This window comes from Littorina saxatilis, linkage group LG16 (assembly GCF_037325665.1).
Source record: "Littorina saxatilis isolate snail1 linkage group LG16, US_GU_Lsax_2.0, whole genome shotgun sequence".
NCBI classification, from domain to species: Eukaryota; Metazoa; Mollusca; class Gastropoda; order Littorinimorpha; family Littorinidae; genus Littorina; species Littorina saxatilis.
The window spans coordinates 2,405,710-2,422,112 of NC_090260.1; the positions used below are offsets into that span (position 1 = coordinate 2,405,710).

Consider the following 16,403-nt stretch of genomic DNA (forward strand, 5'->3'; position numbering starts at 1 on the left):
TGTGTCTGTGTGTGTGTGTGTGTGTGTAGAGCGATTCAGACTAAACTACTGGACCGATCTTTATGAAATTTGACATGAGAGTTCCTGGGTATGAAATCCCCGAACTTTTTTTTCATTTTTTTGATAAATGTCTTTGATGACGTCATATCCGGCTTTTCGTGAAAGTTGAGGCGGCACTGTCACGCCCTCATTTTTCAACCAAATTGGTTGAAATTTTGGTCAAGTACTCTTCGACGAAGCCCGGGGTTCGGTATTGCATTTCAGCTTGGTGGCTTAAAAATTAATTAATGACTTTGGTCATTAAAAATCGGAAAATTGTAAAAAAAAATAAAAATTTATAAAACGATCCAAATTTACGTTTATCTTATTCTCCATCATTTGCTGATTCCAAAAACATATAAATATGTTATATTCGGATTAAAAACAAGCTCTGAAAATTAAATATATAAAAATTATTATCAAATTTTTTTTTCGAAATCAATTTAAAAACACTTTCATCTTATTCCTTGTCGGTTCCTGATTCCAAAAATATATAGATATGATATGTTTGGATTAAAAACACGCTCAGAAAGTTAAAACGAAGAGAGGTACAGAAAAGCGTGCTATCCTTCTCAGCGCAACGAATACCCCGCTCTTCTTGTCAATTCCACGGGCACTGCCTTTGCCACGGGCGGTGGAGTGACGATGCTACGAGTATACGGTCTTGCTGCGTTGCGTTGCGTTCAGTTTCATTCTGTGAGTTCGACAGCTACTTGACTAAATATTGTATTTTCGCCTTACGCGACTTGTTTTATATTTAGTCAAGTTTTGACTAAATATTTTAACATCGAGGGGGAATCGAAACGAGGGTCGTGGTGTATGTGCGTGTGTGTGTCTGTGTGTGTGTGTGTGTGTGTGTGTGTGTGTGTGTGTGTGTGTGTGTGTGTGTGTGTGTGTGTGTGTGTGTGTAGAGCGATTCAGACTAAACTACTGGACCGATCTTTATGAAATTTGACATGAGAGTTCCTGGGTATGAAATACCCGAACGTTTTTTTTCATTTTTTTGATAAATGTCTTTGATGACGTCATATCCGGCTTTTCGTGAAAGTTGAGGCGGCACTGTCACGCCCTTATTTTTCAACCAAATTGGTTGAAATTTTGGTCAAGTATTCTTCGACAAAACCCGGACTTCGGTATTGCATTTCAGCTTGGTGGCTTAAAAATTAATTAATGACTTTGGTCATTAAAAATCTGAAAATTGTAAAAAAAAATAAAAATTTATAAAACGATCCAAATTTACGTTTATCTTATTTTTCATCATTTGCTGATTCCAAAAACATATAAATATGTTATATTTGGATTAAAAACAAGCTCTGAAAATTAAATATATATATAAATTATTATCAAAATTAAATTGTCCAAATCAATTTAAAAACACTTTCATCTTATTCCTTGTCGGTTCCTGATTCCAAAAACATATAGATATGATATGTTTGGATTAAAAACACGCTCAGAAAGTTAAAACAAAGAGAGGTACAGAAAAGCGTGCTATCCTTCTTAGCGCAACTACTACCCCGCTCTTCTTGTCAATTTCACTGCCTTTGCCATGAGCGGTGGACTGACGATGCTACGAGTATATTCTTGCTGAAAAATGGCATTGCGTTCAGTTTCATTATGTGAGTTCGACAGCTACTTGACTTAATATTGTATTTTCGCCTTACGCGACTTGTTTTTAATTGCAAATGATTGTGACACTATGCATTAATTGTTACCGTTACATCGTTTGTTTTGTTGTTCAAAAAGCAGCAAATGCTTATATTATAATAAAGCTCTTAAATATTGTATTCTCTCTCTCTCTCTCTCTCTCTCTCTCTCTCTCTCTCTCTCTCTCTCTCTCTCTCTCTCTCTCTCTCTCTCAGGTAAACAGGTTTGCGCCCCTTTCCATACACACAGATTCTCCACTCAACAAGGAAATGGTAGGTTGTGACGTCATTTGTTGATGACCTTGTTCAGTTTTGACGTCATCAATCTCTTGACTTTGAAGGAAAACCAATGTTCTAAATGAATTTTCCCTGTGTTTTATAAAGACGAAATTTCACGCAAGGTGTTTTGTCGGTGGTGATGATGTCGGTGGATGATGTCGTGGTGGAGGTGACGATGATGATGTTGTCGTCGTTGTCAGAGAGCGGCAGGTTCATAGGGCTGTTGTGCTAAGTTCTAGTTGAATAGACTCAATAAAACATTTTGCTTTTAGTTGTTGTAGTCTTTGTTGTAGTTAGTTGTGTTGTTGTTGGAGTCGGTGTGGGCGGTGATGGTGGTGGAGGCGATGAGGATGTTGTCGTCGTCGTTGTCAGAGAGCGACAGGGGGTGACGGCAGGTACTGTTCTGTCTTAAGTCAAGAAGCAAATAAGTCTGTTGCTGTTTTACTTGTTGTCGTAGATGTTGTAGATGTTGATGTTGATGTTGTTGTTGTTGTTGTTGTTGTTGTTGTTGGAGGTCGCCGGGAGGTAAAGGAGAGACAGGTGTTGGTGGTGGCGGTGACGAGATGTGGGTGTCACTCAGTGTTGCTGTCTATATGTCTCAACATACTTCACCCAGATCACCTGGGCCGTGGACCGCGACATGGATCTCAGGCGGCCGGTAAGGTCAGCATACACACCACCACCATCCTCCAGGTAGACGACGACGGGTCTCTCCAAGCCCCACACTGTGTTCTCATGGGCCACCGTCACCGCCTCGTCTCGACCCCTACCTGCCGCTCTCTCTTCACCTGTGGAAGCAGACGTCATTTCCGCCAGTTGTCTAACGGCCGCTGTGTCGTTATGAGCCACCTTACGGGTGGGGACGCCGCGTGACTCAAGGCCCCGGATGAAGGGTGCTGGTGAGTTGCGGTCATCATCCGTTGTGTCTGTGTCACAGTTCATGAGACCCAGCACAAAGACGTCATTGAAGGTGAGGCCGCCCTGCCCGTGGGGAGCGTGGTCATGGCAACCTGAAACATCACACACACCGTCAACACCACATCGTCATGGTGTGAAATACATCATCGCCAACTGCAACGACAACAACAACGATGATGAAGACAACGCCATCATCCCCAGCAACAACGACAACGACGACAACACAATCAGCAACAACAACGACGACGACAACGATGACATCTCTGGCAACAACATCAACGACAACTTCTCCACCAGCAGCGGCAACAACAACGACGACGACACCACCAGCAGCAGCAACAACCACAAAACAAACATCAACGACGACCCATGTCTGACTCCCACGCCATCACCGGCGTCAGCGACCCGTGAACAGGGACGACATCTACACCAGCAGCGCGACAACCACCTGCAAATTGTACACACACAAAAAATGTTTTATTCAGTGTCAAACACCTCACTCTGGCAGACTGGTGACGTTATTTCTTAACGAGGTCACAGAAAGATGACGTAATTATCTTCATTCATTTCGCTCATTGTATCAATAAAATGACGTCATCAAAATGTTGCACAATCACCTGAATCACACGTCTTGTTTTCTCAGAGAGACAGAGACATAGTCCACGCAAATAAGAGAACAACGTTGAAGTGACAATGACTAGGTTTAAAATGTCCCTTATCAGAAAGTTCAACCTCAGTCCTTTGATGTTTATTAAACACATTTTCATATAAAGTTGGCGCTTCATATGGAAAAGTGGCTTTGAAATTGACCCTAATCCTTCTTTGGGCTCTGTAAATGTCGTTTGGGGCTATGGTTGTAAAACGGTATCTACTGGTCACCCCAATGTATAAACTGAAAACTCTTTCTGCACCAGAACACGCAGAAAGGATTGTATCTGCCTGATGTCTGATGCTTTTCAAAATCCCCAACCACTAACACCTTCAAAACGGACATTAACTGACACTGTTGTTTTTCCCTATATAATCCTTACTATTTTTCCGAGACGTCGTCGTGTTGTGTATTTAGCTTGCCACAACCTCATACATGGTCCTAAAAGTTAAAGTTGAAGAAAATACTAAAGATAAATGAACAAGCTGACGCAGTGTCATTCGCACCGTGAATCCCCCCATGGGAACATACTAAAGTCTGGTTCCAAATAGGCTCAATTTCCTTCTATTTCTTTGTATTTCTGCCTCGTAGGGGTAGGGGTGTTCAAACCAAAGGCACCTTTAAACCAAAATTCAAATCACACATCTTACAATACTAAGACACTCAGCAGTGAAAGGGTGTCTGCTGGTAAAAAATTCCAAACAATCCTAAAAGTACTTCACTACTAAACGTGCTTTTAAAAAGAGCCGTTATTTTTCCCTCTATAATCAGTATTGTGTTTTCTGCGAACATGTAGTCTATTTAGATAGTTGTCATGTGCACATGAGTTGCTAAAGCGTTTTCAGTTGGGCATATGTCGAAAAGCAAAGAATTAGCCCTTTGAAAACCATCAGAACTGTCACACAAAAATAACATTTACCTATCTCACCAACTGACCAAACATAGGGCTTTTCCTTATGTATTATGTATTGTCGTGTTTTTTGTAGCATACTTGTGAAAACAGCCACCACTGTTGTAAATGATACTTTAAAGAGCATTATTTCATTTTTACAGTTGAAGGACAACCTGGACTGCCGTATATTACAGCTGTTTTACAATCAGCCAAAATTTTCTTAACAAACGTATGTTAAGAACAACTCCCATAGTGAAATTGAAGGAAAACAAAGTGAAAATCCCCCTGCCATAGAGGAGCTAAAGAATCAACAATAAACGACTGCATGGATAGCTTGATGCACGAATGCATTGCGGACATGTTTGTCTCCAACCAAGAGAAAGTTCCAAAAAATCCCTTTTGTGCTTCTTATTATACAGTGACGTCAAAGACAGCCTTTTCTGCTGTTCATACATTCAGGGGTTATGGTTACACTAAACGACGTAGTTGTAGCCATACTGCCATCCAGATTTATTTTTTCCTTGCGAGCAGTCACAGGGTGTTTGTGCTGTCTGCCAACCGTCAGACGACCCCGCCCAAGTCTGTTAAGGGACCGTTTGACCGTTATAGAACGCGTCTTTTTGATTTTTTAGCACATTTGGAAACGGTTGATTTTTATCCCTAGCATTGTTTCCAAACATTATATAGGAATGTTTTGTGAACAACGGATAATAGCCGCTACTCGCATGTGTAGCAAAAGTGAGCGTACATACTCACCCTGGTCGTACAGCCGTTGTCCGTTGCCCGTCTTCATCTGTCTGTACAAATCATTACCTTTGGATTTTTCTCGAACGCTATGAAGTGAAGAAACACCAAATGTTGCAAAATGTTGTATGACTCCAAGAGCTCAAAAAAGATACTTGAGAACCTTGACCTTACCTTAAGGTCAAGGTCACAGGGAGAATGAATGTGGTCTAAAAACTGCAAAATTTCACATTGTGCCAGTTTTCTGGAAAACAAATTAAAAACAGCGGGCTTAGTTTTGTATGGTATACAAGAAAAAGAAAGCCTTATCTTCTGATACCATTTTGGTTGACCTCGCTTCAATGTCAAGGTCACAGGAGTCCTTCAAAGTTGAATTGTATACATGTTTTGAAGTGACCTTGACCCTGAACTATGAAAAAAATCTTTCAAACTTCATAATTGTGTGGGGCACATGTTATATACTGATATTGAGCCACATTTAGTCACATATCATCAAGGTCAAGGTCACTTTGCCCCTTATGAAATGTGACTGAAACGGGCAATTGAATCACTAAAAGTGACAATGTCTCTTTGTAGAAAGTGCCAATAAGTATGTTTATGCTTCCTATGTCTTGAATTGATAGCCTTGTGATGTGTGACCTTTGATGATCTTGACCTTGGCCAAAGGTCATGTGTAATTTGGTAGGAAAAATCTGTAAACCAGTTCTAATAGTGTACAATGTCCTTGCCAGCTTCAGTTGTTAGACCTTCACCTTCAAGGTCACCTGAAGGTCAAGGTCACTTTAAGACAAAGGTCAAGCATGCGAGTCGCATGGGCTTTGCTTTGTTAAGATTTTTTACCAAGACACATGGATTTCTTTACCCGGCTTGCTCACATTTTTCATAGGGGTCAATGTGACCTTGACCCTAACGATATGTGACCAGATGTGGCTCACTATGAAATTCTAACAAACGCCCCACTCAGTGTTTAAGTTTGTAAGAGATATCGTCCATAGTAAAGTTAAAGGGGCAAGCTCACATCAAAATATGTCTACAATTCAACTTTGAAGGGCTCCTCTGACCTTGACATTGAAGCGAGGTCAACCAAAATGGTATCAGAAGATAAGGCTTTCTTTTTCTTGTATACCATACAAAACTAAGCCCGCTGTTTTTAATTTGTTTTCCAGAAAACTGGCACAATGTGAAATTTTGCAGTTTTTAGACCACATTAATTCTTCCTGTGACCTTGACCTTATGGTAAGGTCAAGGTTCTCAAGTATCTTTTTTGAGCTCTTGGGGTCATACAACATTTTGCAACATTTGGTGTTTCTTCACTTCATAGCGTTGGAGAAATATCCAAAGGTAATGTTCAGTACAGACAGATAAAGACGGGCAACGGACAACGGCTGGACGACCAGGGTGAGTATGTACGCTCACTTTTGCTACACATGCGAGTAGCGGCTATTATCCGTTGTTCACAAAACATTCCTATATAATGTTTGGAAACAATGGTAGGGATAAAAATCAACCGTTTCCAACTGTGCCAAAAAATCAAAAAGACGCGTTCTATAACGGTCCCTTAACAGACTTGGGCAGGGTCGTCTGACAGCACAAACACCCTGTGACTGCTCGCAAGGAAAAAATAAATCTGGATGGCAGTATGGCTACAACTACGTCGTTTAGTGTAACCATAACCCCTGAATGTATGAACAGCAGAAAAGGCTGTCTTTGACGTCACTGTATAATAAGAAGCACAAAAGGGATTTTTTGGAACTTTCTCTTGGTTGGAGACAAACATGTCCGCAATGCATTCGTGCATCAAGCTATCCATGCAGTCGTTTATTGTTGATTCTTTAGCTCCTCTATGGCAGGGGGATTTTCACTTTGTTTTCCTTCAATTTCACTATGGGAGTTGTTCTTAACATACGTTTGTTAAGAAAATTTTGGCTGATTGTAAAACAGCTGTAATATACGGCAGTCCAGGTTGTCCTTCAACTGTAAAAATGAAATAATGCTCTTTAAAGTATCATTTACAACAGTGGTGGCTGTTTTCACAAGTATGCTACAAAAAACACGACAATACATAATACATAAGGAAAAGCCCTATGTTTGGTCAGTTGGTGAGATAGGTAAATGTTATTTTTGTGTGACAGTTCTGATGGTTTTCAAAGGGCTAATTCTTTGCTTTTCGACATATGCCCAACTGAAAACGCTTTAGCAACTCATGTGCACATGACAACCATCTAAATAGACTACATGTTCGCAGAAAACACAATACTGATTATAGAGGGAAAAATAACGGCTCTTTTTAAAAGCACGTTTAGTAGTGAAGTACTTTTAGGATTGTTTGGAATTTTTTACCAGCAGACACCCTTTCACTGCTGAGTGTCTTAGTATTGTAAGATGTGTGATTTGAATTTTGGTTTAAAGGTGCCTTTGGTTTGAACACCCCTACCCCTACGAGGCAGAAATACAAAGAAATAGAAGGAAATTGAGCCTATTTGGAACCAGACTTTAGTATGTTCCCATGGGGGGATTCACGGTGCGAATGACACTGCGTCAGCTTGTTCATTTATCTTTAGTATTTTCTTCAACTTTAACTTTTAGGACCATGTATGAGGTTGTGGCAAGCTAAATACACAACACGACGACGTCTCGGAAAAATAGTAAGGATTATATAGGGAAAAACAACAGTGTCAGTTAATGTCCGTTTTGAAGGTGTTAGTGGTTGGGGATTTTGAAAAGCATCAGACATCAGGCAGATACAATCCTTTCTGCGTGTTCTGGTGCAGAAAGAGTTTTCAGTTTATACATTGGGGTGACCAGTAGATACCGTTTTACAACCATAGCCCCAAACGACATTTACAGAGCCCAAAGAAGGATTAGGGTCAATTTCAAAGCCACTTTTCCATATGAAGCGCCAACTTTATATGAAAATGTGTTTAATAAACATCAAAGGACTGAGGTTGAACTTTCTGATAAGGGACATTTTAAACCTAGTCATTGTCACTTCAACGTTCCCTTCACTAAAGTGGCTAAGATGCCTGGACTAACTGATACGTAGACAAATATGAAGACAGACAGACAGACAGACAGACAGACAGGCAGACAGACAGACAGAGAGGCAGACAGGCAGACAGACAGACAGGCAGACAGACAGACAGACAGACAGACAGACAGACAGACAGACAGACAGGACAGGCAGACAGACAGACAGACAGACAAACAGACAGACAGACAAACAGACAGATAGACAGACAAACAGAGGTGTACTGACCGACACGCAGCGTGATGAGTAAGTCGGCCACCAGCTGCCCGCATCTCTCACACCGCCATGGATAGACATCCTCATGTCCCTGTCTGTCACCCTTCCAGCTGTAGAGATGATCAACTCTCATCACGGGGGGCCCGTCAGAGGGCGGGGCGACAGGCGGCGCGGTGTATGCCGGGACCCTTCCTCCCTTCATATCATGAGCCTGCTCCACCTCTCTCACCACACTGGGTGGCGACCTCAGGGGCTGCGTCAGGTGGTGCACATAACGCTCCATGTCGGCAGGTAGTTCAAGCAACACGCCGGCCGCCCACAGGCTGACCGTTATGTGCCGTTGTTTCAACGCCTTGTAGATCACTGTGATGACGTCACTGTAACAGAACAGACAGGTGTGTCAGTGTGTATACAATACCCCGTTGTTTGAACGCCCTGTAGATCTCTGTGATGACGTACGTCACTGTAACAGAACAGACAGGTGTGTGTCAGTGTGTATACAATACCCCGTTGTTTCAACGACCTGTAGATCTCTGCCATGACGTCACTGTAACAGAACAGACAGGTGTGTCAGTGTGTTCACCTGTAAATTACGAATACTGATTTGATGAAGTAACCCTGCAGAAGGAAGTCACACGGTAAATCGTGCTGCCTGTATCTCTCCATTCTCTGGCGTGTGTTCTCCATGAAACCAAATAAAACCAAAAGTGCAGAGACACAGATATAAAATGACGTAATAGAGCATAGGACGTAAACGGAGTGACGTAAAAACTCACACGACGTAAACAGAGTAAGGTAAATGTGATTTACCTGTCATCAGACTCCAGGCAACATATTTAGCGATCTGTTCAGCATGGCAGACAAACAAAGGGTGGCGCCTGATGGGAAAGATTGTTGACATCACTGATCAGTACCCGACACAGTGACAGTCGTTGACTGCACATTCTATATCCAATAAACTGTCGTAACGTATTGATTACACGGGAATAATTAAGAACCATTATTTATGCACAAACTCTATATCATTTATTGACAGTTAGCATATAAGGAAGGTGAAAAAACACGTTTTCGGAATGATCAGATTATCTTCTACCGAACACGACAACACCGACCAACGCAAGAGTGACAGGAGGCAGTGTTAGATTCAGTGTACGGCGTCATTCTTACCCGTCGGCCTCATCGGCCAGGATGTGCACGCGCCCCTCGGTCTGTGCGTGTTGACACAGCTCCTCCACCCAGGCCTGCACTTTCTCCTCGCCTCCCTCTGTCCAACAGTCCTGTACCCCCGCCATGTTGACGAGCTGCACGCTGCCGGCGCCCTGTCCGACGGTTTTGCTCAACTGATGTCTAACCAGGTAGGCGGCAGCTGTACCATCGTCACTCGTCTGAAGAACAAAGATGGTGCGGCGATACTTCCTCATCCAGTAGGAACCCCTTAGAATTAAAATGATCGATTTCCCTACCCCGGGCGCGCCCCTGAAGACCCTAATGTCGTCGTCGTCGTTGTTTGGCGTGTGCTCCAGGACTTCAAACTGTTCCGGGAAAAGAGCAAGGCAAGACATGGGTCTGCCATGTTCTTCCCCGACAGCCTGAACAAAATGGCCCTGGGTCCACAGCTGTAGTCGCGGCTTGCGGCTAAGGTACACCTGTACCGTTGCCAGTGGTACGGCGAACCTGCATTGATAAATATCACACTTTATGTAAGCTTGTGAACACACACACACACACACACACACACACACACACACACACACACACACACACACACACACACACACACACAACGAACTGGGGAAAGAAAAAGACATAAAGAGGCCTGAAAAAAGGCATGCTAGCACACAAAACGTCACATACATAAATATACAAGAGAGAGAGAGAGTGAGAGAGAAACAGAGAGAGAGAAACAGAGACAGAGAGACAGAGAGAGAGAGAGAGAGAGAGAGAGAGAGAGAGAGAGAGAGCGAGAAAGAAACATAGACAGAGAGAGAGAAACAGAGACAGAGGGACATAGATAGAGCGAGACTGACATACATACAGACATACAGACAGACAGACAGACAGACAGACAGACAGACAGACAGACAGACAGACAGACAGACAGACAGACAGACAGACAGACAGACAGACTCACTAATAATGTATGCACCTGTGTATTCATGCGTTTGTGTTTCTCTGTGTGTGGTTACTTTACCGATAAAATGACTCTACCTTGCCACAAGCTTTTCATACGTGGAACCTCCCTTCATTGCGGGGTCCCCTGCCTTTTCCCCCTTCCAGCAGGTGTCCCACCAGGTGTCTCGTCTGGTGTCGTCTGTCATATCATCATGACAGAGACACCACTTGTCGACCCTTTGCCCTGCCTTCACGCCCAGACACTGCTCCAACTTCTGCAACTGAGGTCAACACACACGGACTGCAAATACATGGAGGATATAACAAAGAACGATTTAACACGCGCTGCATAATATGACAGTTAACTATACTTACATACGGAATCATCTGACTTCTGGGCCTAAAAGAAGAGTTTTTCTGGACAAAAGCGCCACAGTGTTTCCGCATGTAATAGAAAGCTGTCTGCCCGTTTTGAGCGACTCGCTTAAACTCAAATGACGTCGTTTTCAAATGTACCGCAAATTGACGTCAACGAAACTACCTCAGTGTTCCGAAAGTGTTGTTCTCGTCAACAAGGTAAACAAAGTGCGCGTGGAAAAGAGAAACTCAGTATCTGTTGCTGGGGACATTGTTATCTCCTCTTTCCCCTCTCTCTCTGTGTTCTTAAAACATCATAAGCACGTTCTCTCTCTCTCTCTCTCTCTCTCTCTCTCTCTCTCTCTCTCTCTCTCTCTCTCTCTCTCTCTCTCTCTCTCTCTCTCTCTCTCTCTCTCTCTCTCTCTCTCTCTCTCTTTATGTGTGAGTTTGTGTGTCACTGTGTGTGTGTGTGTGTGTGTGTGTGTGTGTGTGTGTGTGTGTGGGTGTGTGTGTTTGTGTGTGGCTGTGTAGTTGTGTGTGTGCGTGTGGGCGCGTGTGTTTGTGTGTGGCTGTGTAGTTGTGTGTGTGTGTGTGGGCGCGTGTGTTTGTGTGTGGCTGTGTAGCTGTGTGTGTGTGTGGGCGCGTGTGTTTGTGTGTGGCTGTGTAGCTGTGTGTGTGTGTGTGGGTGTGTTTGTTTGTGTGTGTGTGTGTGTGTGTGTGTGTATGTGTGTATGTGTGTGTGTGTGTGTGTGTTTGTGTGTGGCTGTGTAGTTGTGTGTGTGCGTGCTGGCGTGCGTGCGTGTGTGTATGTGTGCGTTTGTAGAGGAGGGGGGGGGTATTGCATACTTACATCGTCCATGTTTTGCAGCGCCTCCACTAGGCAGCGTCTGGTCGTGTGAGGCAGGAGAATGGCCTGGTGGATTGCAGGCTGGGGTAGGTCCAAGTCACCCAGAACACAACGCTTCACGACATCTCCAGCTTGCTGCAGGTAATCAGCTGCCTTCCGCAATTCTTCTTGAACTGCATGAGGGTCCTCTTCTGTCTGACGTATGATTGCCCCCATCATTACTCCCCGGTTACGATCAATGACCAGCAGATCAACAAAGTCTTCCTCCAGAACTAAGTCTTCTTGCAGAACTAAAGGTTCTGTCTCGTCGCTGTTCAAGCTCCTGGCGGCTGCCCCAGTGTAGAGGCTTCGGGAACCAGCGCCGTAAAGGCCACATTTGCCTTGAGTCATTATTATTAAAACTTCTTTCTGACTCTCTGCTTTGTCCTTGATCTTATTCATGCAGCAGTGGACTTTCTTCAGCGCTCTGTCTATGTGTACGACGTCACTGACCTCTGTACGCTTAGTGCTATCACTGTCGATTTGTTGTTGAGTTTTCAGCACGTCGATCAAGTCACCTCCCTGGGTGTGTTGTTTTGTGACGTGCACCGTGTCTACATGGTGCGGGGGGATCATATAGACGTCCCTGTGCAGGTTAGGGAACCAGGCGTTCAGAAACTCCCTCTGGAATCAAAGACCTGACGATGTACTGTCTTCTCAAAATAATGTTTGAACCTATTCAAGGTCTTTTGAATAACAAAACTCTATCGAGAGCAGCACACGTGTTCGCCAGCAGTGTTGATAATACTAAGGACTCTCTGGGGAACGCTATTCCTACAGCTGTGTATTATTTCACCCCCGCCCTCACCCCTCCCTCTCACCATCACAGCTGTTTCCTCCTCCCTACCCAACCCACACCCATACCCCCTCCCTCTCACCATCACAGCTGTGTTTTCCTCCTCCCTACCCAACTCACACCCCTACCCCGATCCCTCTCACCATCACAGCTGTGTATTACTCCTCCGTCTCACACCCCTACCCCCATCCCTCTCATCATCACAGCTGTGTTTTACTCCTCCGTCTCACACCACTACCCCCATCCCTCTCATCCTTACAGCTGTGTTTTACTTCTCCGTCTCACACCCTACCCCCATTCCTCTCATAATCACATCTGTGTTTTACTTCTCCGTCTCACACCACTACCCCCATCCCTCTCATCATCACAGCTGTGTTTTACTCCTCCGTTTCACACCACTACCCCTATTCCTCAAATAATCACAGCTGTGTTTTACTCCTCCGTCTCACAACTACCCCATCCCTCTCATCGTTACAGCTGTGTTTTACTCCTGCGTCTCACAAAACTACCCCAATCCATCTCATCATCACAGCTGTGTTTTACTCTTCCGTCTCACACCACTACCCCATCCCGCCTCTCTTCATCACAGCTGTGTTTTACTCCTCCGTCTCACAACTACCCCATCCCTCTCATCATTACAGCTGTGTTTTCCGCCTCCGTCTCACACCACTACCCGATCCGTCTCATTATTACAGCTGTGTTTTACTCCTCAATCTCACACCACTACCCCATCCGTCTCATCATCACACCTGTGTTTTACTCCTCCGTCTCACACCATTACCCCATCCCTCTCATCATCATAGCTGTGTTTTCCTCCTCCGTCTCACACCACTACCCCGGCCCATCCCTCTCATCATCACAGCTGTGTTTTACTCCACCGTCTCACACCCCTACCCCATCCATCTCATCATCACAACTGTGTTTTACTCCTCCGTCCAACACCACTACCACATCCGTCTCGTCATCACAGCTGTGTTTTCCTCCTCCGTCTCACACCACTACCCCAACCGTCTCATCATTACAGCTGTGTTTTACTCCTCCGTCTTACACCACTACCCCATCCGTCTCATCATCACAGCTGTGTTTTACTCCTCCGTCTCACACCACTACTCCATCCCTCTGAACATCACAGCTGTGTTTTACTCCTCCGTCTCACATCCCTACCCCATCCATCTCATCATCACAACTGTGTTTTACTCCTCCGTCCAACACCACTACCCCATCCGTCTCATCATCACAGCTGTGTTTTCCTCCTCCGTCTCACACCACTACCCCAACCGTCTCATCATTACAGCTATGTTTTACTCCTCCGTCTCACACCCCTACCCCATCTGTCTCATCATTACAGCTGTGTTTCGCACACCACTATCCCTTCCCTCTCATCATTACAGCTGTGTTTTACTCTCAGTCTCACACCACTACCCCATCCCTCTCATCATCACAGGTGTGTTTTAGTCTCCGTATCACACCACTATCCCATTACTCTAATAATTACAGGTGTGTTTTACTCCTCCGTCTCACACCACTACCCCATCCCTCTCAACATCACAGCTGTGTTTTACTCCTCCGTCTCACATCCCTACCCCATCCATCTCATCATCACAACTGTGTTTTACTCCTCCGTCCAACACCACTACCCCATCCGTCTCATCATCACAGCTGTGTTTTCCTCCTCCGTCTCACACCACTACCCCAACCGTCTCATCATTACAGCTATGTTTTACTCCTCCGTCTCACACCCCTACCCCATCTGTCTCATCATTACAGCTGTGTTTCGCACACCACTACCCCATCCCTTTCATCATCACAGCTGTGTTTTACTCTCCGTCTCACACCACTACCCCATCCCTCTCATCATCCCAGGTGTGTTGTACTCCTCCGTCTCACACCACTACCCCATCCCTCTCATCATCACAGGTGTGTTTTACTCTCCAACTCACACCACTACCCCATCCCTCTCATCATCACAGCTGTGTTTTACTCTCGGTCTCACACCACTACCCCATCCCTCTCATCATCACAGGTGTGTTTTACTCCTCCGTCTCACACCACTACCCCCATCCCTCTCATCATTACAGGTGTGTTTTACTCCTTCGTCTCACACCCCTACCCCATCCCTCTAATTTTAACAGCTATGTGTTCCTCCTTCGTCTCACACCATTACCCTATCCCTCTCATCATCACAGCTGTGCTTTCCTCCTACGTCTCACACTACTACTTTATCCCTCTCATCATCACAGCTGTGTTTTACTCCTCTGTCTCACACCACTATCCCATCCCTCTCATCATTACAGCTGTGTTTTACCCCTCCGTCTCACACCACTACCCCATCCCTCTCATCATCACAGCTGTGTTTTACTCCTCCGTCTCACACCACTACCCCATCCTTCTCATCATCACAGCTGTGTTTTTCTCCTCCGTCTCACACCACTACCCCATCACTCTCATCATCACAGCTGTGTGTTCCCCCTCCGTCTCACACCACTACCCCATCCCTCTTATCATCACAGCTGTGTTTTACTCCTCCGTCTGACACCACTACCCCCATCCCTCTCATCATCACAGCTGTGCTTTACTCCTCAGTCTCACACCACTACCCCATCCCTCTCATCATCTCAGCTGTGTTTTACTCCTCCATCTCACACCACTACCCCCATCCCTCTCATCATCACAGCTGTGTTTTACTCCTCCGTCTCACACCACCACCCCATCCCTCTCATCATCACAGGTGTGTTTTACTCTTCCGTCTCACACCCCTACCCCCCTCCCTCTCATCATCACAGCTGTGGTTTACTCCTCCGTCTCACACCACTACCCCATCCGTCTCATCATCACAGCTGTGTTTTACTCTCCGTCTCACACCACTACCCCCATCCTTCTCATCATCACAGCTGTGTGTTCCTCCTCCGTCTCACACCACTACCCCCATCCCTCTCATCATCACAGGTGTGTTTTATCCTCCGTCTCACACCACTACCCCCATCCCTCTCATCATCACAGCTGTGTTTTACTCCTCCGTCTCACTCCCATACCCCCATCCCTCTCATCATCACAGCTGTGTTTTACTCCTCCGTCCCACACTCCTACCCCCATCACTCTCATCATTACAGCTGTGTTTTACTCCTCCGTCTCACACCCCTTCCCCATCCCTCTCATATCAAAGCTGTGTTTATCTCCTCCGTCTCACACCACTACCCCATCCTTCTCATTATCACAGCTGTGTTTTACTCTCCGTCTCACACCACTACCCCATCCCTCTCATTATCACAGCTGTGTTTTACTCCTCCGTCACACACCACTACCCCCATCCCTCTCATCATCACAGCTGTGTTTTACTCCTCCGTCTCACACCACTACTCCCACTCCTCTCATCATCACAGCTGTGTTTTACTCCTCCGTCTCACACCACTACCCCATCCTTCTCATCATCACAGCTGTGTTTTTCTCCTCCGTCTCACACCACTACCCCATCACTCTCATCATCACAGCTGTGTGTTCCCCCTCCGTCTCACACCACTACCCCATCCCTCTCATCATCACAGCTGTGTGTTCCCCCTCCATCTCACACCACTACCCCATCCCTCTCATCATCACAGCTGTGTTTTACTCCTCCGTCTCTCACCACTACCCCATCCCTCTTATCATCACAGCTGTGTTTTACTCCTCCATCTCACAGAACTACCCCATCCCTCTCATCAAAACAGTTGTGTCTTTATACTACGTCTCACACCACTACCCCCATCCCTCTCATTATCACAGCTGTGTTTTACTCCTCCGTCTCACACCACTACCCCATCCCTCTCATCATCACAACTGTGTTTTACTCCTCCGTCTCACACCACTA

The 16,403-nt window shown here is 45.2% G+C and overlaps 1 protein-coding gene across 1 annotated transcript in view; it reads right to left on the reverse strand.

Annotated features, from left to right (window-relative positions):
* Positions 1–909: 909 nt before the first annotated feature.
* Positions 910–16,403, reverse strand: part of LOC138950206 (uncharacterized) — a 596,636-nt gene continuing 581,142 nt past the window's right edge. Inside the window, exons 7-11 of the mRNA XM_070321954.1 lie at positions 11,728–12,387; positions 10,617–10,801; positions 9,576–10,082; positions 8,421–8,785; positions 910–2,971 (exon numbers count right to left, since the gene is read on the reverse strand). Of these exons, the coding sequence (XP_070178055.1) occupies positions 2,538–2,971; positions 8,421–8,785; positions 9,576–10,082; positions 10,617–10,801; positions 11,728–12,387 (2,151 nt within the window). The 3' untranslated portion in view covers positions 910–2,537. The remainder of the gene's footprint in view (positions 2,972–8,420; positions 8,786–9,575; positions 10,083–10,616; positions 10,802–11,727; positions 12,388–16,403) is intronic.